General features: G+C 34.8%; 1 protein-coding gene and 1 pseudogene across 18 annotated transcripts in view; one reads left to right on the forward strand and one right to left on the reverse strand.

Annotated features, from left to right (window-relative positions):
- The window catches only part of IWS1 (IWS1, SUPT6H interacting protein), a 65,254-nt gene that overhangs the window by 19,205 nt on the left and 19,527 nt on the right, over positions 1-26,522 (reverse strand). For 12 of the 18 annotated variants that reach the window (XR_002781210.1, XR_002781206.1, XR_002781205.1 and 9 more), the window contains exons 3-13: positions 24,239-25,385; positions 23,135-23,324; positions 22,532-22,589; positions 18,065-18,162; positions 16,724-16,874; positions 15,640-15,722; positions 14,416-14,545; positions 13,483-13,600; positions 11,683-11,794; positions 11,120-11,176; positions 10,021-10,132 (exon numbers count right to left, since the gene is read on the reverse strand). Coding sequence is in view for 4 of the 18 variants with exons in the window: in XM_011363653.2 (XP_011361955.1) it covers positions 10,021-10,132; positions 11,120-11,176; positions 11,683-11,794; positions 13,483-13,600; positions 14,416-14,545; positions 15,640-15,722; positions 16,724-16,874; positions 18,065-18,162; positions 22,532-22,589; positions 23,135-23,324; positions 24,239-25,385 (2,256 nt within the window). In the remaining 14 variants the exon portion in view is untranslated. Of the gene's footprint in view, positions 1-4,441; positions 5,417-7,692; positions 9,569-10,020; positions 10,133-11,119; positions 11,177-11,668; positions 11,795-13,482; positions 13,601-14,415; positions 14,546-15,639; positions 15,723-16,723; positions 16,875-18,064; positions 18,163-22,531; positions 22,590-23,134; positions 23,325-24,238; positions 25,386-26,522 lie in introns of those variants that run through there. The other 6 variants (XM_011363657.2, XM_011363656.2, XR_002781212.1 and 3 more) reach the window with 5 other exon arrangements.
- Positions 6,980-7,099, forward strand: LOC111742179 (annotated as a pseudogene).

The following is a 26,522-nucleotide window of genomic DNA, read 5'->3' on the forward strand; positions in this document are numbered from 1 at the left end:
ACTAAAAATTTTTCCTCCAAGATCAAGAACAAGACAAGGATGCCAGCTTTTGACACTTGTAATTAACATAGTAGAAGAAGTCCTAGTCAGAGCAATCAGGCAAGAAAAAGAAATAAAAATTCATCAAAAGCAGCAAAATCATCTGTTTGCAGATGACATGATTTATATGTAAAAATGCCTAAAGATTCTACACACAAAAAAAATGGTTAAACAAATTCAATAAAGTTGATATAAAATCAATATGCAAAAATCATTTGCATTTCTACTGATTTTTCTAATGAACAATCCTAAAAGGAAATTAAGAAAACAATTCCATTTATAATAGCATCAAAAAGAATACTTAAGAATCAACTTAATCAAAAGAACTGTACACTGAAAACTATAAAATATTGCTGAAATGAAAGAAAACAATACATGGAAAGAAATCTTGTGCTCAGATTGAAAGACTTAATATTGTTAAGGTGTCAATACTACCTAAGTGATCTACAGAACCAATGCAGTCCCTATTAAAATCCCAGCAATTTTATTGCAGAAATAGAATCCATCCTAAAATTCATATAAAATCTCAAGGGACCCCAAATAGCCAAAACAGTCTTGAAAAGGAACAAAGCTAGAGCACACACACTTCCTGATTTCAAAATTTACTACAAAGCTACAGTAGTTGAAATAGTATCACATAGGCAGAAAGACAGACATATAGAAACAAAGAGTCCAGAAATAAACCCTTGCACATAGCATCGAATAATTTTTGACAAGGGTGCAATGACCATTCAATGGAGAAAGTAGTCTTTTCAACAAATGGTGTTGGTAAAACTGGATATCCACACGCAAAAAGAGTTGTATGCTTACTGTACACCAAATACAAGTTAACGTAAAATGGATTAAATACCTAAATGTAAGAGTTAAATTTATAAAACTCTTAGAAAACATAGGGAGAAAGCTATATGACATTGGATTTGGCAATGATTTATTGGATATGACACCAAAAGCATAGGAAATCAAAGAAACAGATAAACTGGACTACATCAAAATTAAAATAAACTGTGCATCAGAGGTTACCAGAAAGAGAGTGAAAAGACAATCCATAGAATGGGTAAAAAAGAATTTGCAAATCCGATAAGGATTATTATTCAGAACATATAAAGAACTCTGACAACTCAACCAAAAAAACCCACCCATTTTTAAAATGGGCAAAGGACTTGAACAGACATCTCTTTAAAGATATCCAAAGCACCAATAAGAATATGAAAACATGCTCAGTATCATTAATCACTAGGGAAATACAAATGAAAACCACAACAAAATACCATCTCACATCCATTAGGTTGGCTACTTTAAAAAAACAAACAAACAAACAGATGATATACTGCCATTTGCAACAACATGGATGGCCCTTGAAATAATCATGCTAAGCGAAATAAGCCAGACAGAAAAAGTTGAAAATCACATATCATTTGTATGTGGGATATAAACCTAAAAGCAATAAATGAACAGGACAGAGACTTATGGACATGGACTATAGACTAGTGGTTACCAGAGGGTGGGAGGTAGGGGAGAAGGGACGGGGTAGGGGAGAAGGGGGGAGGTAGACAGGTAAGGGGGGTCAAATATAGAGGGGTAGGGGAGGGTGAAGTGGGTAAAGGGGATCAAATATATGGTAGCTGAAGGAAATTGGACTTCGGGTGGTAAATACACAATAGAGTATACTGATGTGAAATTATAGTTGAAAATTATATAATAGTATTAACCAATGTTACCCCAATAAACTTAGTTTTTTAAAAAAGAAAAGAAAACAAAAAGAAAATAACTGTTGGTGAGGATGTGGACAAACTGGAACCTTTTTGCACTGTTGGTGGGAATGTAAAACAGAGCAGCCATTAGGGAAAACAGTATGACAGTTCCTCAAAAAATTAAGAAAACAATTACCAGCAATTTCACTTCTGGATATTTGGAAGAACTAAAGGCAGGGTCTAAAAAGATATTTGTACATGCATGTTCATGACTAAATTATTCACAACAGCCAAAAGATGGAAGCAACCCGTGTCCATCAACAGGTGGATAAATAAAATGTGGTATATACATAGAGTACTACTCAGCCTTAAAAATGGTAGGAAATTCTGACATGCTGCAACATAGATAAACCTTGAGGACATTATGCTAAGTGAATAAACCAGTCAAAAAAGGATAAATAATGTATGATTCACCTTATATACCGCGAGTAGTCAAAATCAGAGACAAAGTAGAATGGTGGTTGCCAGCGCTAGGGGAAAAGGGGTACTGGAAGGTGGTGTTCAATGGGTAGTTTCAGTTTTGCCCAATGAAGATTTCTAAAGATGAAAAGTAGGAATGGTTGCCCAACAAAGTGAATGAATGTACATTAATGCCGTTAACTGTAACTGGTCCTTTTAGATGGTAGATTTGATGTGTATTTTACATATTTACACAATTAACAATTAAAAAATATATTTTAACTGAAAAAAAAACTGCATTACTCCATCCCAGTGGTTAAGTTAACATCATCGATACTGAAATAAACTAAAAGTCCTTTTTTTTGGGGGGGGGAATATAATTATTTGGGGTAAAGATGCAAGCTGTCAACTTTACTATGTGACAAATGTGGCAAAATGTTACACTTGGTAAATGTAGCTGAAGGGTAAGTGGGAGTTTATTTTACTTTTCTTGCAACATTATTGTAAACTGGAAATATTTCCAAAAAATTTTTTCAAAGGCTATTCTGGTTGGCCAGGTTTAAGACTCTTTCAAATAAATCAGGGAACAAGAACCATTTATATATAAATTTTAAATATAGTATGAGAATCTCCCTTAATTTTGAATTCCTCAGGTATGTTACCATTTTATTACCTGATATCATCAGTTTTACCCTATACAGGTGAAATTTTCAGATAACTGAAGCTTACTTACCCCATTAAATGCCCAAATGCTATATTAATACTAAAATGTTTTAAAAAGTACTTTCTTACCTTTGTTTAGAATTTTTAATGATCAGAGTCACCAACATTTTCAGTAGGTGGCTGTTTTTGTTGCTCTTACAAGTGGTTTTGAGGATATTTACATAAAGCAAAATGTCTCTGCAGAAAAGTTGTTTTTCCATCTCAGTCTAGTGGTTATTACCAGATAATGTCTTTACATACCTGGCCTTTTAACAACTCACTATCCTATTTGTAAGTTTGTTGAAAGTGTAAAGTGATCTTGACAGATTAGGAGTAAAGTACATTAACTTCATGCTTTTGCGGCGATTGTTTTTTAAAATTAACATTGCCAGATATTCTACCCCAATTTCTATTGACGTAAGATTGCTATAGACAAATTAGTTCTTCAGTCATCTTAATTTAGTCATCTTGACTAATCAGTGATTTGTTGATTAAATCTGTAGACTATTAAAATAAAGGTATAACAAAAATAGAATACAGATGTGATAATGACCTCTAACCCAACTGCCTGATTGCTACAAACTGGCACAGTGAATGTTGTTATATCCACATTTCCTCTAGGAGAGTATTTATCAATCTTTTTCTTCATTTCAGCAAACCTCAAGGAGAAAACTCAATTTCAGGCATACCTCACTTTATTGTGCTTCACAGTACAATATAAAATGGAGGTTTGTGGCAATCCTGTGTACAAGTCTATTGGTGCCATTTTTCCATTTCCTCACTTTGTGTCTGTTGGTAATTCTTGCAATATTTCAAACTTTTTCATTATTTTGTTATGGTAATGTTATTACTGATTTTTGAGAAATTGTCCATGAAAGGAAGTTAACCAACACAATAAACTTCATTGTTCTTATTTTATGAAATTGCCAGATACCCCAACCTTTAGCTACTACCATTATCAGTCAGCAGCCATCAACACTGAGGCAAGACCCTCCACCAGCAAAGATTATGACTTGCTGAAGGCTCAGATGATGGCATTTTTTTTTTAAAGAAATAATCTAATTTTGAATTAAGGTATGTACATTGTTTTTAAAGATATAATGCTACTGCATATTTAACACTACAGTATAGTGTAACATAACTTTTATATGCACTGAGAAACCAAAAAACTCATGTGACTTGCTTTATTCCAATATTCACTTTATTGCAGTGGTCTGGAATAGAATCCACAACATCTCCAAGGTATGCCTACAATTAAAATCAAATAATGAAAATTTCCCTAACAAGATAAATACTAAGAAATAAGATTTTGTTGGTAGGTTGTTTTAACTCTAGCTAGGATGTTGCAATTCAATTGATACTAACCACCTGGAGTTAGCATCACACCTCACAGGTTTAAGGGCTCAGTCATCCACAAGACTGTCTCCATTTCAGTTGCCAGCTGCAAGTGAAGTCCATCCCACTTATGGCTGACTGGTTACAAATCTGGGTGTTTCCACAATCCCCCAGGTTCAAGAATTCACTAAAATAACTCACAGAAATCAGGACAGTACTATATTTATAGTTTTATTATAAAAGATTCAAATTAGGAGGACCAGCCAAATAAAGACACAATAAAGATCTAGGAGGAAACACAGTATCAGCACCCCCATTTTGTGGAATCAAGGTACGTCGCCATCTCAGCACATCAATGTGTTCACCAATCAGGAAGCTCCATTGAGCTCTGGTACCCAGAGTTCTTAACTGGGGCTTCACTGCTTCGGCATAATTGATTAAATCATTGGCCACGTGACTGAATGACTGAACTTAATCTTCAGCACCCTTTAGGTCAGGCCTGTTCAAAGTCCTAACCCTCTAAAAAAAGACCTCTAAGGTCTTTCCGGTGACCAGCCCCCATACTAAAGTTACACAGGGCCTTACCATTGAGTCACTCGGTAGCATCACAAAGACATTCCTCTCACCCAGGAAACCTAAAGGGCTTTAGAAGCTCCCTGTCAGGAACCCAGGACAGAAACCAAATTCCTTATTACACCAGTCAGGTAAAGTTAAATTTTGAAAGATAACAAACCACTATAATGTCCAAAGTTTTTTTCACTTGCCAAGAACCAACTTTGACTCCCACTAAGAATGTATCCTCTAAGACAATGAAGAGACAGCCCCCCAAAACCAGACTGGAATTTTATTATGTAAAGTTTATAGAAGTGTGACTAGTATTCCTCTGTACAAAGTACATGACAGTTTTAAATACAATGGAGAGAAATGCAAGTCCTATGACAATATTTAATATAAGCTGAACCATTTACAGATACACTAAAAAAGTTTAAAATGTCATCTTCTTTCTCCAAAGAGTCCATTGCGCATTTCTTAGAGATGGGGACACAGCCCAGGCAAAGTCACAATGGCATTTTATTGCCCTCGATGCTGATTTTCACTGCGTGTGCAGATCTGCTTTTTTTCCTGATATCTGTGAACTTTCTCATCTGTTTATCCAGTCGACTGATACCCTTCTTGGAGGTTCCCTGAAACTAAGAGTGGAGTAAAAATTAAAGAGCAATTATTGAAATACATAAATCTAGTTTTGTCTTTCATCCTTTTTTTCTGAAATTTAGCAGTCAGAAGAGCTCCTAGAGCTGGAATAACCAGAATATGCTTCAGTGCCCTTAGGAACAAAAGAGCAAGTACACTCAGCAGGGTTAGAAAACACTCACTGAAGAGTAATTTTATTATTGTCTGTGCCTTATTGTTAACTTTTGCCTCAGTCCATGGAAACCTCCTAGATGAGAGAGAGGAAAAATTGAAACTATGATCCCCCTAATTGCACCACATTATATTTTGACTGTATGCTTTCCCCTTTTAAAGACCAAATGTGGAGTTGACCTCTTGTCAAATACACCTTCAAAAAGTGCTGGCATAAAGAATGATGATCTTCTAAGGCAAGGAAAGTCATCTGAGAAAAAGCCTTAAGCGTGATGGATGATGTCAGAGGGTTAGCAAAGCAAACCCATGAAGTGCTGGAGCTCTAAGTTCAGACGGGTAAAAAAGCCCTGCTCTGCCTGAGCAGGTTCTGCGACCTTGGGCAAATCATGCCCTGGTCAGCACTCCTTTCAGGACTGCTGGGAGAAGTTACTGAGAAAATACTGTCAAATATAAACACACGGGCTGGTATACAGTCAGTGCTCTAAATAAATATCACTATTATTACTACTTTGCAACCATTACATTTAGGTTAAGTAAGTATACTCGACACAAAAAGGAAAGAAAATTAAGTCTCAATGCAAAGAATGCTAAAAGAAGGCAGAGTCTGGGAGACATTCCAGGGTTGATGCTAGCGTGGTGAAGTTCCTTTGAGTCCTGGAGCCTATCCAGTCTTATCCCACCTCTGGACACCACCTCCACACTCAGATATAAGCAAGAAACTCTATAGGAGTTTGAACATTCTTGAACAAGAGCCATGCTGATAACCATAGATTTTCTAGGAATATGCCAATTCTAAATATTATTTTATATCCATTTTAATAGCACTGAGTTACCATAAAAATTCATTATCAGATGAGAAAGTGCTGTGTTACTATTACCATATTGAATATCCCAGATTTCCTGAAGAGCCCCAAATATCTAACTTACTTTCAGACAGTGTGCCCTGATTATTAGTACTTACAGTCAGTCCACACTGGAAGACTTACCTTTCAGATCTCCGCCAACTCCCCAACTCCTAGCAGCTCTACACTCCAACCTGGATACAGCCTGGATTTCTCCTTACCCACTCCTCCCAGAACTTTCTCTAACAGTCTGAGCCCTCCCGCCCCAGAAACTGAAATACATTCAGGTTGTACAATCTGCTCCTAGTTATAGCTCATAAGAGTTGTTGTAGCTGCCAGATGCCTAGTTTTCCCAAGCCTGAAAACACCAAGAACATAGTACCTAATATGCTAAATTCAATGACTTTTTTCCTGATTCAAAAACTCTATACCACCCCCTTTGGATAGTAAAAGTGTAATGTAGTTTTATCAGTGAAGAGTTTTATCACTGTTTTACCAGTAAAAACCCAAAAGCAGCCTAAAAGATTAACGAGATGGATTAGTTTAAAAAATTATGGTACATGCTACCTTGAACAAGCCCAAGCCCGTCTGATCTTGGAAGCTAAGCAGGGTCGGGCCTAGTTAGTATTTGGATGGGAGACCACCTAGGAAGACCAGGTGCTGTAGGTATAAAAAGTAAAAATAAAAAAATATGGGATTATAAGCCGACAAGGTCCTTGCAATCTGTGAGGTCAACCAAGGGTTGCCTCACCTAAATAAATAAATAAGTGAATAAATAAATAAACAATTATGGCACAACTGTGTTCTGACACAATATTGTATCACTGAAGAAAGTTTACTAAAATGAATTTTTACCATGCTATGTAAAACACAAACCTAACAAAGTATAAAATATGATTCAAGATTGTGCTTAAAAGTTCAGAAAACCCAAAACCAGTAATAATGTTTACATACACATAAAAAGGACCAAAAAGAAGCAACTCAAAATGTTAATGTTAAGGTATGGTGAGTTTACAAGTGACATTAACTTTATTTGTGCTTTCTGTATTTAAAAGCTTATATAAAAACATGCATTGCTTTTGTCATTTTAATGTTTAAAAGCACTCCATGGAATAAATTAACATATAAACATACAATGTAGTATAGGTTACTGCATTACTTAGGAGAGAAAATAAGAAACCATAGAGAAATGAATAAACCAATTATATATTCACATAATAAATCATTATGCAGCTATTATAAATGATAAATCTGTAAGGTAGTTTAATGAGAAGTGATCAAAATTATATACAGCATAATTTTAATTATATTAAAATAGCAATAGAAAGGCAAAAATATATCAAAGTGCTTTTGAATAGTGGGTGATTTTTCTTTTCACTACTTCAAATTTTTCTACAATTATAACAAGAAAAAACTAAGTTTGAAGCATTACTGGAAATACATTTAACACATCAAATTGTTAACAATGGTGACTCAGAGAAAGAGCAGGACTTTGGGAATGGGGTTATTCTAGTATTTTATATTTATTTACATAATTTCAAAAATAAAAATGACAAGTTTCATTTGAAAGCCATTTTCTCACTCCAATTTTCTTCTTGAATAATACATTTTCTAATAATACTCATTAGTGTTGGTGCAATGTGAAGGCCTTTGTGAATATGTGAGAAATCTTCCTGAGCAGGGGAATAGCACCAGGTGGCTTAAGAACAAGAGAATGAAATGTAACATGGGACCACAAGCCCCAAAACATGCCTTATTTTTTTTTTCAAAAGAGCTCTATAAGCCATTCTCAGGCCTAGATAAATACCAGTACATCATGGTTTTGGCAGTATTGACGATGAAGGAAAGGAACTCTACATTATGGAATTTCCCTCACCTCTCTGTTCCAACAGGAGGTTGGGCCACCTCTTCCCACCTCCCCATCACCCACAGGGAAGGCAGAACCAGAGCCAGAAATAGCAGCAGATAGATGCACACCCTCAGGACACGAGGCGTGCTCCCAAAGTTGACTAGTCACACATAATGTTTATGACATTTCCTTTGCCACACTATAGTTCTCAACTCTCACAAATATGTGTGTTGGGGAAGAGAAAATATTATGAAAGAGAAGGATAAAAAGAGGGAACAGACAGTGAAAAGGTAAAAAGAAACAGGTGTTTTGGGGCAGATGGGAGAGAAGGGATATCAAGGGACGTAGATAAAAGAAAGACAAAAAGAAGTACAGATGAAGTTTGTGGCACCAAACTAGTAGTGCTCTGCTACCCTTTATTCTCAACAAATAAGAGTGTGCTTTGTTTTGATAGTAGCTTCATAGCAGAGTGAACTGGCAGGAAGGTTGAGTGTAATCCATGAAGTAGCTGCCAAAGTGGGGGTCACAGAGAGGTCACGAAAGGCACACAGCACACTCAGACTCTCAAGAGTACACTACAACAAAGGTACCACCATTAATCTCAACAGAGCAGGTCAGGGAGTCTGGCTTTATGAATGTTTCAAAGTCTTTTTCATTTCCAATCACATACTAAATATGACTTAATCAAATTTATTTCCTAAGTATTTAGTGTCAGGCTTTCAGCAGTGAGTCCTCAAATCCAAGTTGCTGAGCCACTGACAATAGGAAAATTAGCTACCTCCTTCCCACTAAGAAGCTACTGACCAGTTAATATGCCTGCAATGCAGACTATGGTTCTGGGCCCTAACAAAAGCCTTTTTAATAAAAATGAGTCCCAGTCAGGAAGACCAAAATGCTTGTAAGGGAAATAATTATCTATTGAGCTCTAGGGTACTGATAAAGGAAAGGACTTCCATGTCAATTTCTAAATATTCAAGAGACCCCGAATGTCACAAAATGCCCATTAGGGTCATTATTTTAGAAACTAGAAGTGAGCCTGGCCTTGTCTCGTTAAACAAGCACACACACACTTGTTTTCACTTCAGCTACTGACAATTCAAGCCCATGCACAGAGCATGCCTCCTTGGGGATACCTCCCGGATACACTGGTAGGGCCAGGCCTACAGGGGCATCCTGTTGCCTTCAATGCTGAACTTGACAGCACGGTGCACTCTGCTGAGTCGTTTCTGTTCGGCAAATCGCCTCTTATGCTTTTCCAATCGGTTTAGGCCCTTTTTAAGAATACCAGGCTAGAAAGAGCAGTTGGAATGGAGAATAAAAAAAGATTACTAAGAAGCAATGAAGATCACTGAGTAGTATTTACAGTGATGACAGAGGAAGTGTCTACCCTAAACATTTCATAACAGAATTATTTAAAACGATTGAGAAAGGGAGGGGTGACTACATAAGCAAGTGAGTTCTGATTCTCATAGTTCTAAAAAAATGACTATCAGAACATTTGGCTTCAAGATTCAGTTGAAATAAAGGGATAAAGGAAAAAACTTCTTGACTTGATAATGTTGCTTTAAGTCTGAAGTAAAGCTCATTAACAATGAATCGATCTGGCTCGATAAAAGACCAGAAAATAGCTCTCTTTAAATCAGATAAACCTGAAGAGCAATTAAGGGTCACTAAACATGAAGTAAAAGACAAAACGGTACTTTGCACTTGAGATCCGCCATGCTATTCCCTGCATGCTTACCCTGGATGACTCCATCTCTACGTTCCACTTGGGCCTGACAACGTAGTCTTTGTTTGAGGGCATTGGGACCCTCGCACGGGCACAGAATCCAGGATCTCCAGGTCTAAGAGCCCTGAGAGTGAGAAGAGCATGCTGCTTATGTAGCCAACCACAGCTGGGCCCCATCCCATTCAGATACTCGCCTCTTTCAAATCCCCTCTGCCCTCCCAAGGTTACCTGATCTACCCTTCTGCTGTCTGCCTTAGCTAGCCTCACCATCACTCATTATCGTATGAATTCCTCACAACCTCCCTCCCAAAGCCAACTTCCTCTTTTCCATTTCAGTGAATGATAATACCATCATCTCAGCTACTTAGGTCAAAATTTTGGTGGTTGTCTTCAAATCTAGCCAATTCCTCTCCCACTAAATAACCTACTCCTGGCAATTTTATCTCTGCAAAATATTCTCAACCTTCTGCTTCCCTATTACTATCTTGGTTTAACTGTATTACCACCTTCAGTTACTCTGCCCTCCAACGCATTCTATACCATGCCACCAGCACTCCAAATCAAATCTGATGACTTCGCACCCACGCTCAAAAATCTTTCTATGAAATCACAATGAGAAGTAGAAATTCTTCATCTTGATTTAAAACCTTAAAAATCTGGTCCACATCTAGGTTTCTAACCTAATCTTCCACCACTGCAGGGACCACACTATGGCCCAACCACTTCAGCCTACTTGCCATTCCTAAAATAGGCCTTGCAACGCTATTCCACATCTTTGTTTGAGCTCTCTTTATCTATAATCTCTCCAAAGACTTTCTGAGAGTATAGACTATTTGTAACGTGATTTTGTATTCCCAGAGCTTAACCCAAAAATCTAATATATATCAAGAAGCAACAAAATCTTTATTAGATGGACTATTTCTCAATCTTCCTTATATCCTTCAGAGCACCCAATATAATGCTTTGTGGATATTCAATAATGTTAAACTGAAAATCACACCCCACCAATGTGAACATAACATCATTTCGCTTGCTATTTTTCTTAAAACAAAGCAGCAAACAGAATATTCTCTATATAGGCTAAAAAGAAAAATTAATACAAAACTCTTACTTCTCCTCTCCTGTCAGCACCTTTTCCAGGTCTCTTCGGGGTGTCTGACCACCAGTGCTGGGAAAAAAGTAATCAATGAAATATTAAGAATGTTGAAACCTTATAACCTTTGATTATAACCCTGTTAAGATAAGAACAGAGTGAAACAGCAAACTTAGATCACAATTATGTCCTTTACACTGGAAATATGATTCCTAATCTTGCACATCAGTTTTCATTATTTGTAACTAATGACCTTGCCATCCTGGATGCAACTGTATCCAGTTTACTGATACAAATGAAATCAATGTTATTTTTCTCTCCTAAGAATTTGGAAATGAAACCAAGAAAGTTTTTTTCTGCAAGTGGCTTGAACAAAACATCAAACCTCCAGAATTGGGGCAGAAGCCACAGTCCATCAAATCTGCGAGGGGTTGCTGACTTTCATTAATACACATGAACTACACAGACACATCTAGCTGAAAGATGAGTCCTATTACAGGTTTCCCAATAATCTTATTTACAAAAACACTGAGTTATCACAATAATATTTACTCCAATTACTCATACCTGTTCCCTCATACCTGCTCATTCTTCGTCGTTGAGGCATTTGTTCTAGGTCTCTCTGTTCCCTTTCTTCTCTTGTCATTCCTTTGTAGTTTGAGGTAAGACCAAATATAGGCCGAGACCACTCATCTGTAACAAAAATCAACTATTTATAGTCCACAAAGCAGTATTTCTCCTACCATTCCCTGCAACATTCACACCCTAGTGTGATGTCATATTCTGAAGGTACCATTATTTCAGAACCATTTATAAGATAAACACAGAATACCAATATCAGAACTAGCTCCAGCTAATTCAGAAAATAAGATCATTTAAACCTGTAACCACCACAGAGGTTTAAAAAAGTAATATTTGACTCAGTTTAAATAGTTATCAATTACCTGTGTTATTTCATAAAGACAGCCAAATTTCTAAATTTATTCTACAGAATAGAAATCTTGACATTTCTTATGCTAAAAAAAGCTACCTATTGTCAAAATGGTCTAAATCTTTAAAAATTACATTTTAATAATATAGGCATAGAGCCTATACTTCATTAAATCTAAGAAAGCTGCTAAGATGGACATGAAAAAAAGTACTACAAGCGCATTGTTTAGTTAGTAAAAGTCCAGAGTTACCAACTGAAGTTTTTGTTTTGAAACATAATGTAGCTTATTGCTACATTTAATATACTAGCAAAACAAAAGACCTTTATAAACAGAACATAGGTGTTGTTAAACTAATAAAGAAGCAAGAAGCATAGGGGCAGGGAGCAGGTATCTATCTTTGAAAACTGACCCACCAACCCCGCCTCTGGATTCAGAATCACTGTGGTAGTAAGTCATGAGTACCAGCGGGAATATTCTGCTTTTCTCAGTCTAAGGCAAAAAGAGAGCTGAGAATCCCTGCATAATAACATCAAAAGTTTATTATTTAACAGACAGTAAATGAACAGATTATTAATAAGATCAAAGATATAATACTTCCCTGGTTTATTAAAAATTTTAAGTTATTCTGAAAATGCACCCTGGAGTGCGGTGAATTCAATAAAAAATTGCTGAGTCTTTTTAAAAAATTTAAATTTCCCTAAAAGATTTTAATAATCTTAAAAATTCAATAGAAAAATTATTACTGTATTCAGATACAAAAGCAGTTACTTTTTCGATCCTGCTTGGAATTAAAATTTTCTTCCAACTTGGAGCTCAGGAAAATTTAAGGAGGGCAATGAAAATGCACATTTTTAATTTTTAAAAGTAAAAGATTTCATAAACAATATGGCAACTGATTAGGTGAATTTCAGTTAAGACTCCTCTGGTATCGTTAAATAAGAACATGAAAAAGGTTTTGAAAACCATTATAAAGTAACAACAATAGCAACAATGGCTAACATTTCCTGAAGACTATGTGCGTTAGGCATTGCTTTACATACACCTTCTTGTTTAATCTTTACAATAACCAAAGTAAATAAAACTTTCCTCGTTACAGTGGAGGCAAAACCAAGGCTTAGAGCCTAAGGATATGCAGTAAGGTAGGTGGTGAATACAGGATTTGAACCCAGATATGACTAACACTAGGGCCTGCATTCTAATCCTTCTCTCTCTATATGCTCTTGATCCATGATTAGAAAATGCATCATTTTACTTGCTGTACTTAATACTGGATTGCATACTTAAATATACTGAGAAGCATTTTAAGTCTAAAGGGAAAAGGCTGGTATCTATAAGAAGGTATCAACAAAATTTTCTATTCCACTTAATTGATTCATTTTAAATGAATACTGGTAAATATAGGTAAATTTTATAAATACATAAACACAACAAAAAATAAAATGTACATACTGATTAGTTTCCCTGCCATGTCTTTGTTGGACCTTGACTCCTTGGGGTGTTTATAAAGATACATCACTGCTCGTCCGATCCCACTATGCTTTAGGGTCTCCTGGCTCACACTAGGTAGCTGAGAACATAAACACATGCACACATATTAATCACTCAGAAACAGGCAGTCCTACCAATCTATTCTAGAGGAATCTCGGAGACTTGGTTCATTCACAATAGAATAGATAACAAAAAATTCCACGTCAGGATCTATACACATTGAACACAAAGGTACTTTGTGTGCACATTAATTCAGTAAAGAGTTCGGGTAAGTCCAAGTAAAACTTAATGTGAGAAAGGATCAACTAAGCATACTCAGAGGTTAGCAGTTTAATACAAGAGTCAGCACAGGCCTCAGAATCACAGACCTAAATCTGAACCCAAGCACAGACATCTGCTAGCTATGTGACCTTGGACAAGCCATTTAACTTCTCTGAATCTTAATCTCATCTGTAAAATGGAGACAACATACCTGCCTTGCAGGTTTGTTGCGAGGAATAAGAACAGCTAGCACATAAGGAGGTTCCTCAGGAATTCCTTCCAAAGTTAAGCAGCTTGCCCAAGATGTCATAGCCACGTGAAAGTGGCCCAGCTAAAGATTTAAATGTAAGTTTATCGACTCTGAAGTTCCTCCCCAGAACAATGTCCTATGCTGTACTTTTCTCGTATAAACTATATTTACTCCAAGATCTTTTTCCTTCAATACTATAGTTACATTAAGTTTTATCAGGCCTTCCTTTTATTTGGTATGGTTCCTAGAAAACATATTGAATAAAACCCATCTTCAGGCAGGCTATGGAAGAGAGAATGTATAAAAACATGGTAAAATACAGAGTTTGTGATAATACAAAACACATTAGATAATGAAGAGCGAACAGATTATCTGCCTCTAACCTCTTGGAGAATCTTCAACAGCTCCTCTCGAATCTTTAGTGCTGGCAAACTCCTATCTGGTAGAGGTGACAGCCATTCTTTGATGGCAGACATCACGCCACTGTCAATAAATGTTTCTTTAAGGTCCTGCCTGCAAAAATAATTTTTTAAAAAGTCAAGTCTATATATGTTGGTTCTACTATAGATTCCTTTAGATTTTCTTAGATATTTAGTGATGTTTCCAAAATTTCCTTTTACAGAGTTACTCACGCATTATTTACTGAGCACCTATTCAGATTTCAAAAGCAATATGAGATTTAGTTCCTATTTTCAAAAACAGACCTGACAAAGATGATTTGTTAAAAATAAAACAAATCCAAATTATACAAGATAGGTTAATGCTAATATATATGGTATAGAAAGTAAGAATAATGAACTCTACTTATTACAATTACAAAAACCGATGTCTAATCTATCAAATAGTGATTCTGAAACTGTTTCAGGTGATAGAAAACCCAGAATTATGCTATTCTTTGCAGGACACAAAGGAGAATTCCATTCACCTAGCAGAAAAAAAATACCAATGAAATAATGACATTTTAATTCCATTTTATATACTAAAATCAATTATGTTAACAGAAAACATGACAATATCATATATATGAAATCTGCCACAGATAATTTTGTTTGTTGGGCTAGCAATTTTCTAGTAGAAAGTCCTAGACTGTGCTGTTGGTGATCTGGTATACTAATGCATTTCTCCAGCCATTAAAAATTGGCTAGGTTCAAGGAGAAATCAAAGTTTCTTAGGCATATGAGCAATAAAATGGTAAAAAGGATCTATCGGAAAAGGGTTCTTATTCCAGAAAGATTGATGACATAATTCATGATGTAACCAGGCTACATAAGCCTTGGACAATATGTGCTTCAAAGTTTCTCCCAGGATTTGCTCTGTTCTCAATCACACTGGGAGAATACATGCAATCTTACCAGACTGAAAACTGTCTATAAAGAACAAAATTAGTGATTTCCAACTTTTTCTTTCATTCATATCAGTTTGCTATTTGTTCTGTTTGCATCAGGCATCAAAGTTTAAGAAAATTTTGTGAGGAAGTAACATTTAGGAAATTCTATTCATTATTATTTTTCTGTGAATTGATAAAAGGTAATCATTCTTTGATATACATCGTTTAAATATTATTTCATTAAAATGAAAAAACTTGTTCAATAAAACAGAATACTTACTTCTTAAGGTGCATAACCACAGTAGGTAATAATGTTAATTTTTTAAGGGCTGGCTTTTTTTGATTGTTCAACTGTCTGTCTTCCTATCCAGGAAGAAAAAGATTTTTTAAAAAAGCCATTATTAGTAATGAATTACAACCATTTTAATTCTAAACTGTAAAAAAAAGCAGCAATTTCTTTGAAAAACTGCAATTTTTCCTATAAGATAAATCAAGCACTACTTTTTGTAGTGCCCCCAAATTCTGTATCTGTGTTTCAAACTCATAAAACCATTAGAACAATTTGCTTTAACAATTACAAATTGAGAGGAACAATTTTAATTTAAAATATTAGCAAAATTATAAAGTTTTCAGAGTTTACTTAAGGTACAAAATCGTACCTGGGAAAATTTGGTTTATCATCAAATAATTTTCCAGCCATGAGGCTTGTATGATAATGGAATGTTATTAAAGAAGAGTTTCAGTATTCACTTGTGCATTTTTAAATTATGGAAAACTTCAAATTCTACAAACATAGAAGAAAATAATATACTCCTGATATGTACATTTCAACAATTAAACACACATGGCCAGTCTTATTTTAGCTATTTCTCTAACTACTCCCTCTACCTCTTGAATTCTTTTGAAACAAATCCTAGACACATATAATTGGATCCATAAATACTTCAGCAAGTGCCTCTAAAAGATCAGAACTTGTTTTTTACAAATTTATAAAATTTGGGCAGTATTTTAAAATGCAATGAGTTAAATGCAATCTCTTAATCAGAGTGACATGAGTTATTAACATAATAAACATGTTTATAACTTTTTACATGTGAAGAAACATTAAACTTTGTAGTAAACTAGCCAAACTCAAGAGTGAAATCTCTCTACTATAAAACTAGCAAAGCCATTCAGCTAAAAGGGCTCATTTTCCTTAAAAGTATTTCCACTCTTAAAATTTAGAACAGTAAAAGCTTTGTTACAAAAAACAAAGTATCTTAAAGGTAGTTTAAACAAGGATTAAACTAAAAAAAAAAAAAAAAAGCCATACAACCAATTAAGTAGGAGAAAGAAAAGATGAAGCCAGAAGTGAGCCATCTCACCTCAGCAGCTTCATTCATCTTGACAATCATGGCGCTCACGACATCGTCAGCGTCACTAATAAAAGTACCACCATCACGGTTACGTCTGCGCTTGCCGCTCATGCTCTTTTTCCGCTGCAACATCATCTCAAAATCCGACAGAAAGTCCATACTAAGAAGTAACACAAAATCAAATGATACACAAACTGCCTTTTAAATACACTTCTTTTTATCAGTTAAGAATCACCAACTTTCTTAATTCTAACTCAACGAAATGCTACCTTCTTTTAAAGTATAAGTACTTGTATAACATGCTTTCAAAAGAGAATGTAATCCTAGATTTTATTTCAACTTCTGTACTATCCCAATTGGCACACACTAAACACTAATGGCCTTAAACTTTTCATATACTATATTAACACTTGCATGTATCAGCCTGAGAAGGAACACTTCAAATTTCAAGTTCTGGTTCAGGGGACACTGCCTGCAATTCCATGGTTCAGTTTTAGCTGCATTTCCTTTTAGGAGGAATATAATGGTGCTCAGTTATTTGAGGATTTCTGTCTTCTACAGCATAAGTAGAAAAAAAATAAACTGCTGCTTTTCAGTAATAAGAAGTACAATTCTCAAAACATAATGCGACTGAGATAAAGTTGAAAATCTACAGACATGCTAAGAGCCTCAGACCTTTATAGCTTTCACCTGAACCATTACACTTAGAATGTTAACTTGCTCTCTGCCACTATCATATAAATGAGGTACGATTTATGTGATAATTTCCAAAGGTATTGCCAAACTCATATAGCTTAACCTTGCATGTCACTAGGAATTAAAAAGGAAACTAATTCTTAAAGCACTATTTTTACAATTATAAGCAATAACTAATGACTTATTCTATGTTTGGCATCTTTCAAGATACCAGAATTTTCCAAACACAGATTCTAACCATCTCAACAAAATTATGTGTAATACTATCAATATATTATAATATATCAATATATTATAAAGTTAAGACTTTAGTCTAATTCCTGCTAGGACCCCAAAAGTTGCTTTTCTATGTAGCAAATTTTTCAGAAGAGCTTACTTAGTGACATATAAATTAAGAACCTGGTACCATATAACTCCACAAATTAAGACAGTTGAACATAGAGCAAATAAATAAAAGAAAAATAACAGGAGCAAATAATTTTTGGACAGCATTATACATGGGGGGAGGGGGGGATAAGAGAGAAAAATGGAACAGATTCCTTCCTCTACTTAAATAGGAGCCAAAATAAGAAAACAAAGTTTGATTGTCTCTACCTTAATTTTTTAAGTTCTCTTTTAAAATTTTCCCTTAAAAAACAAAACAAAACAACTCACTGTTTTCCTCTCTTTATGTTATCATCAGAATCTGAATCTTCTGCTTCTTTTAATTGTGTTTCACTTTTTTCTTCTTCCAAATCTTCTTGGTTAAAACCCTAAAGGCAGGGTAAGTTAGCCAAAGTTACCACAACCACATTATATTTCCTTCTGTATTAACTGCTATTAATTTTTATACTTTAAATGCAATATATTAACAAAGAAAAAAAATTAAATAGGTACCAAAGGGCATATGCGAAAAAGTTCCCACTTTAGCCAAGTGTTATTAGTTTTCTTGTGACTCCTTCCAGATATAGCCATTTATACAAGCACTTCTACATATACATTTTTACTACCCTCCCCCTTTATTATACAAATGGAAGCATACTATACACACTGGGTACAGTATTGTTATGCACTTTCCACGTTTAACAATAGAATCTGAAGACCAATTCATATCAGGCTATCTTCGTTCTTTTTAAGGCTTTAGACTATTTTATCATATGATTGCAACTGTAATTTGTTTATACATTTTCTTACCTTTAGGTACGTGTATTTGAAATTTTGAGAAATATGTGCCCAACTGTCTTCCACAGAGGTCATATTAACTAATTCTCCTTCTAGCAAACCATGAAGGCACCTGTTTGCCCATCTTCACAGCAGGTTATCAAATACTGATATTTGCCAATCCCTGGACTAAAAAGCAAAAGGCATCTGTGTAGCTTTCTTTGCATTCTTTTATTATAAGGTTGGGCATTTTTTTTCATGTTCTAAAAGCCATTTGTAATTCTTTCTCTGTGAATTCTCAATATCCTCTGCCTAATTTTCTGTTAAATCTTTGCCTTATTGGTGTGAAAAACCTCTTAAAATTAGGGAAGTTAGACCTCTGTAAATGACAAACTGCACATCTTCACATTTATACAGTTTGCTCATTTATAGTAATGTTTTCCAGGCATAATTGTTTTTTATGTAACTGAAATGGTCAGTCTTTTCTTTATAGCTTTTAACTTTTACTTCATATTTAGAATGGCTTTCCTAATAATAGTTGTTGAGAAGTTTTGTTTTTCTCATTGAAATGAATCTATAATCAAATCAACATTAACTCTCCAGAGAAACATATCCTATTCTTGTAAAATTTTGCTTAACTAAGTTTGAGGTCCATGAGGCCAATATCCAACCAATCTCTGGCACAGAGGCTCTCAAATATTTGCTAACTGACTTGTTCCTTTCCATTTTCTTAGGTTTACCCTGTCATTTTTCTACTCTCTTAAACTATATAAATTCATCTACTTTCACTCTTATATTAGTAATAAAGGTGATTTCTTTTTTAACTGAAGAACGGTTTAACGAGAAAGTTTTAAATTTCTGAGTGGCAAGAGTGTTTTGCTACCTTTGTTGCTAATTTTCAATTTCATTGCACTGCATTCAGAAAATGTTGTCTATATGAGTACTATTTTTTTTTTTTGCAAAACCTTGATTTAAAATTTATTTACTTCCCCCCCCTTGGGAAAGCGCATTTTATTTTATTTTTATTTTTTGCAATTCTCCATCTTGACTGATTTTTAATTAATTTTTGATTTAAAATTTATATGAAAATGCAAAGAACTAAGAAAAGCCAAGTCAATCTTGAAGAATAATAAGCTTACAGGACATACACTATTAAATATCAAAAGTTATTAATGGTGCAAGGATAAACAGACCGAAAGAAAAGATACTGAAGAAACGGATTGGAAAATATATACAAACACTTGATTTAAGACAAAGTTGGCATTATGCAATAGTAAAAAAGGATGGTCTAGGTCAACTGGATATTCCAAATGGGGGGAAGATCTTGACTCTATCTCATACATAAACAAAAACCCATTCCAGGTGTGTTATACAACTAAATGTGAAAGATAAATAATTGAGCTTCTCGAGTATAACTCAGGAGATCTTATGACCTTGGGGATACAAAAAAATTTTCTGAGAATTAAAAATCTTTCAATATAAAGGAAAAGACTAGTGAAGTTGATTTATATTAAAATTAAAACCTTTTGTTGATCACAAGACTATATTAAAAAGTGAAAAACCACAGAATAAATGTTTTTTCTTTTATTAATCACCTAATTTGTACCCAGATTTTATTAAAACAAGAATCTTCTGTAGTTTCTTGTTTGCTTGTTCTTTCAGTTACATTCCATTTGTAGATTTGTCCATTTCTCTTTGCAGTTGTCTATTTTTGTTTTGTATATACATACTTAAAGCCATGGTTTTAGAAATATGGCTAGGTATAATTTTAAAACTTTTTATCAGTATAAAGTGATTCTCAGATAATGTTTTTTACCTTAAAGTCCAACTCTTTGCTACTCATATAGTTATACCAGTTTTCTTTTGGTTAATGTTCAGATGGAGTATCTTTTGCCATCCTTTTATTTTCAACGTTTATCTTGTTTCAGATGAATCTTGAAATTCATATACAGTTAGTTTCTAAAATCCAGTTGGACCATCTCTTTGTCCTTTAACTGGAGCATTTAATACATTTAAACTTAATGTAATTTCTGATATTATCAAAGTTTAAATCTGTTACCTTATCATGTGCTTTCTAACTGTCCTCCTGTTCAATATTTCTTTTCTTTTCTTGCCTTCTTTTGGATTCATTAGCTACCCTCTATTAGGCTGGAAGTTACAGATTCCATTAATCTTTTTAGTGGTCACTTTAGAGATTACAGTAGGCACCCTAACTTATCAAAGTCTAATGTACTGTCACATATATCTGCAAAGACCTTCAATTCCATGTATATTCCCAATTTGTTATCGTTATGTTGTTTAATTTTATATATATTTTAAAGCACAGCAGATGTGTCTTTGTTCTGTATAGTCAACATTCATTTAGACTTATCCACACACTTTTGTTGCTTTTCTCCCTTCCTGTATCCATGACCCTCCACTTGAGATTTTTCTTTCTGCATTTAGTATTTCCTTCAGTGGTATATTAAGATGAAATAAGGAGGGAATATTTACTCCAGAAAAGTATTTTTGCTGAAGAATAACGGAATTACAAGTGTGCAGTTATTGGATTTGATAGTTTCTGTTGAGAAGTCAGCAGTTACTCTAACTGCTGCCTCTTGAATGTAATTTTTTTCCCTCTGGCCTCTTTTAGGATGTCGCTGTTTTCTTTGGTTTCTTGCAATTTTACTATGATTTAGCTGTAGATTTCCTTGTATTTATCCTACTTGTAATCTGTAGAAATTCTAGAATCTATGACATTATGTACCATTTATTTAAATATTGCTCCTGCTATGTATACTATGTATATTTTTCCCTCTCCTGGGATTCTATGTTAAACTTTCTCACATATAAATTGTTCTTTTATATTTTTTTTACTCATATATCTCAATACTTGATTCTAAATAGTTCTTTCTAACCTATCTTCCAGTTCATTCATTTTCTTTTCAAATATGTCTAATCTGTCATTAAATTTATCCATTAAGTTTTTGTTACTGTATTTTTACAGTTCCAGGACTTCTACTTGGTTCTTTTCTAAATCTGCCTTTTTAAAAACTGTTCTGACAAAATCTGTCATCTTTTAGCTCTCTGAACACCGTTTTAAGCAATTCCTAAAACTCTTATATATAGAATTCCTATGTCTTATTGTCTGCTTTTACTACTGTTCCTTTTTCACACTGTCTATGGTATACCATACTGTGTATTTGAAAAACTATATAAATAATGAGGCCTACGATGATATTACCTTTGTCTAAAAAAGATTTGTTTACCTATGTCAGGTGCCTACAAACACATACCAATGGTGTTAAGAATCATTGTAATAAAATTTCTGAGATTCTCTAGGTTGTTAGAAGACTTGAAGCTGGCCTAAAATCTGAGCAAAGGCTATTTCACTTACAGTGCACCCTTAATCCTAGAAGTCCCAATCCAGAGCATGGGATTTTTAGGGTCTCCTAAACTCAGCTGGCTCCGACTTCCAAATTTTGCCTCTTGAGCCTTGAGCCTGTCAAAATATGATCAATCTTTCTCTCAGCCTGAATAGGCAAACATCCCAGAAAAAAAAAGTTGTAAATACTGAGCCTACCTCTCTTTAGGTTTGTCTTTTCCTATTTTGACTTAGTAATTCTTTGCTACTTTGTTCCTCTAATGATGAGCAGATTTTTAAACATTTTGCCTAGCTTTTCTAGTAGTCCTTAACAGAAGGAATTACCTAGCCTGTAACTGCTAGAATCAGAAATTCCAGAACTATCATGAATCTTTCTTTTTAGCATTATAAAGTGCCTTTTGTTATCTCTTAATGTGTTCCCTCCTCCTTAATTCAATTTTGCCACTCATTTTCCTTTTACTCCTTTGTAGACCCTTTTATTTCACTTTCTGAATCCCTTTTAGTTTATTGAATATCTCAAGTTACTTATTTCTACTTATTCAAATCCATTACAGAACCACTGCCATAAAAACAAAAAAAGCATATTCACAGAGGAAATATTTCTATCTTATACTTACTGTAAATTCTTCTTCTTCTTCATCACCAGATTCTCCAAATATGTCTGCAATAAGATTTCTAGAAGAGAAGGAAATATAAAAAGCTTTCATTTGCTTTCTTCTCATTTGCATAGAAACCATATTTTTCTAATAGGGTATAATTTATATATGATAAAATGTGCCAATCTTGTGTCCATTATGAGTTTTGACAAAAGTACACATTCAAGAAACCATTACCCTAATCAAGATATAAAACAATTCCATGTCCTCAGAAAGTTCCCTTGTGGCCCTTTCTAGTCAGTTTCCCCCATCAGCATCCTAGAGCCAAACACTACTCTATCATCACAGATTGGTTTTACCTGTTCTTGAACTTCACCTAAGTGGAATGATACATGTTTTTTTACCTCTTTCATGTAAGGTAATAATTTTGAGATTTCATCCATTCTGTAGTGTGTAGCAATAGTTCAGGAACTAAAATCCGGAATCCCCCAATGTCATACAATTAGGCAGAATATATTATACCTCACAATGAAATTTTAATGCAAATTTAAAAAACTTAATAGACAAGTCCCTTTCTACAACCTTAAATGAACTCCTGAAAACTCATGTTACATTGTCACTTACTCTTCCTCATTCCCTGATTCACTGTCACTCCCAAACAAATCCTTCTCTTCATTTTTCTTATTGGATAATTCTTTTGCTGCTTCTTCTTCACTGTCGGATGCTACAGTCTTCTCTCTTTTGCTTGATTTGTCTGATGTAACATCACTGTCAGAGTCCTCTGCATCAGAGACAACACGACTCTTCTTTGCTGCTGTCAAAAAAAACCTCATTAATCTTATTGTCATGGTCATTGTAGAAGTATGACAGGTGTTTTAAAATGGAAGTATGTGTCAAAATCAAAGGCCTTCTGAAAACACAGTTTAGAATTTTAAAAAAATTACTAAAAGGTTCATTCAGAGTCACTTTACAATTATTTGTTATCGTTTAGGAAAAAGTGGCCGAAAGATGAAGACTGACATCACCAACATGAAAATAGGAATCAATAGCTAACTTTCCTTTTGGGGAACAGAGAAAATCGAACTAGACTGATGTGCATAATTCGAATCTTTTCTATGCTGCTTAGTACTAGTAGAGTTAAAAGGCTGGATATTCTTTTGCGGAATCCCCATGTTCTTGACTGTCACTGGTCAGTTTGGAATTTCTCATCCCTCTTTGTAAAGTAGCACATATGTGGTGTTCTTTTTTCCTTCTCCTGTAACTATGGTCAAGTTATAAGGGAGTATGTCTCCCCCCCCCCCGAAAATAAATAAATAATGTTTCATAAGAAAGTAATCAAGTAACAAAGACGTACGTGTGGAAACTTAGTCAGGATGGCATCTAGTACATTAGCTGTTTAAGAGTACAGCTAACTATGGATTCAAGTCAGTCTTCATATAAACATATTTCTTTGAAATAATACCCTTTCTAGTAAGAAAAAAAACCTAAATCTTTCATTTTCTCATTGAACTGTAGTCTAGTTTATCATTTTGAGGCAGTCAGGACTTAAGAAATGTTGTTAGAACTCAAAACAAATTTAATATTGAGATTAGCCAATGAAAATATGGGAAATCAGTATCCTGGTGATATTTTAGAACATCAAGTTCAACAAGAGACTATAGATTTAACATTCCAGAAAAAGACACAGAAAGTAAAACTATGGAAAAACAGCCCCAAACAATTTCTTACACGCTTTCTCTTCTTCACTATCAGAAAGCACAGCAGCTTTTCGCTTTGCTACTTTCTCCTCTTCCCCCTTTTTTTCTTCATCTTCATCACTGTCAAGTTTTGGCCTTTTGGGTTCTTCCTCCTCGCTGTCAGAACTGTGAAACCTTTTTTTGTCCATATGGCTGTCTGAATGGAAGGAGTCATTCTGCATTTCTGTATCTTCTCCCTTATTCTCCCCATCACTGTCATCATCTGACTCTGGCTTCTGTTTGTGTCTGGAGGATCCCTCGGTTTCTGAATCACTGGCAGGTCCCTTCTGAGGCTCCTCACTCTCAGAGTCACTGACTCGAGGTTTGGGAAGCTCCTCATTTTCAGAATCACTGGCCTGGTTCCTTGGGGGATCCTCACATTCCGAATCACTAATTCGGGGTTTGGGAAGCTCCTCATTTTCAGAGTCACTGGCTTGGTGCCTTGGGGGACCCTCACTTTCTGAGTCACTGATACGAGGTTTGGGAAGCTCTTCATTTTCAGAGTCACTGGCCTGGTGTCTTGGTGGGTCCTCACTCTCTGAGTCACTGATACGGGGTTTGGGAAGTTCCTCATTTTCAGAGTCACTAGCCTGAGTCCTCTGAGGCTCCTCACTTTCTGAGTCACTGATCTGAGGTTTAGGAAGCTCCTCACTTTCCGAATCACTAATTCGAGGTTTGGGAAGCTCCTCGTTTTCAGAGTCACTGGCTTGGTGCCTTGGAGGTTCCTCACTCTCAGAGTCACTGATCTGAGGTTTTAGAGCATCCTCTGTTTCAGAGTCACTGGCAGGACTTTTTGGGAGCTCTTCCACCTCTGAATCACTGGCAGGATGCTTTCTAACATCTTCATTTTCTGAGTCACTGGCATGCCCATTAAGAAGTTCCTCATTTTCAGAGTCACTAACAGGTAATTTCCTCGTCTCCTCACTCTCAGAGTCGCTCCCATGGTGATTGATATCCTCATTTTCAGAATCACTTGCAGGAGGTTCTCCATGTTCTTCAGATTCAGAGTCACTGTCCTTTTGCCTCTGAAGCTCTTCACTTTCAGAGTCACTAGCATTAAGATTTAAGGGGTCATCATTCTCAGAGTCCGTCACATGATGTCTTTTGTTGAGACCATCTTCTCGATCACTAGGTTCATTCTGAAAAATAAGAGGAGAGAAAATTAGGAAAGTGCAAGAAAATTTTTGGTAGTGAAATGTTAACAATTTTCAACGATTTTTTAAAAAATATAGGAACATGCATTTCACAGATAGATGGCCTTCTTTAAAGTCGGATATTTCTATAAGGGCAAATATGCCCTTTACCTATATAGAAATATCCCACTTTAAAGAAGGCCATCTATCTGTGAAATGGCTAACATAGTTTGGATCCCATATAGTTTGGATCCCATATATAGGAGACTTATATTTTGAAGAGTTAAAAAATAAAAATAAAAAAGAAGAATGAAAGCCTAACCTTCCCAAATATATTTTTCAAAGAAATACAAGCAAACAGGTATCCAAGGTCTTTTAAAAAGTTTTACAAGGCTAAAATTATTTTAAGGAAAAGAACTATAAAACTTTATTCAAAAGGTCAAATATCATATATGGAACATTGTCCCAAGAGAATCTAAACAAACAAGAAGAGGTGTAGCTAACATTTACTAAGTATTTAACGAGAGCCAGATACCATGTTAGGCTCTTTCCTATTGGTTCATTTACTCCTCACAATAGTATTTTTCATGGTAAGAAAATCGAGCTTTGGAGCAGTCTTGGTTATAGATCTAGTAACCCAGGTAGAACTACTTTTAAGTTTTGGGGAAAACATGACTAATCTAACTATACCAATGAAGAATGTTACTTGGAAGTAAACTGAAAACATATACAAACTTATTACATGCATTTTATAGCTATGTTTTTTAAAATGCAGAAAAAACATATAAAATTAAAACTACAAAAACACTAATAACAAAGTGTTTTAGGATCTGGGGAATTTTTTCCCTATCTAGCATTTGAACTTTCAATAATATAGTGATAACATTCTGGTTTAAAAAATCAAAGTACTGGCTACACCGGCTCTGGGCTGCCTAGTTCTAACTTATATGAAAGATAAATAAGCTTGTATCAAACAAACAAACAAACAAATAAATGGAAAGTGAAAGTGTTAAAAATTTATTAAGCCAAATATTTCTCTTTAGAATATATGACTGACATTATATGAACTTACAACAGATCAACTTCCAAGGTGGAAATAAAGTCTTTAATAATGCATATGCCTACCAACCGTGCTATAAAATA

Source organism: Pteropus vampyrus, unplaced genomic scaffold (genome assembly GCF_000151845.1).
Source record: "Pteropus vampyrus isolate Shadow unplaced genomic scaffold, Pvam_2.0 Scaffold87, whole genome shotgun sequence".
NCBI lineage: Eukaryota > Metazoa > Chordata > Mammalia > Chiroptera > Pteropodidae > Pteropus > Pteropus vampyrus.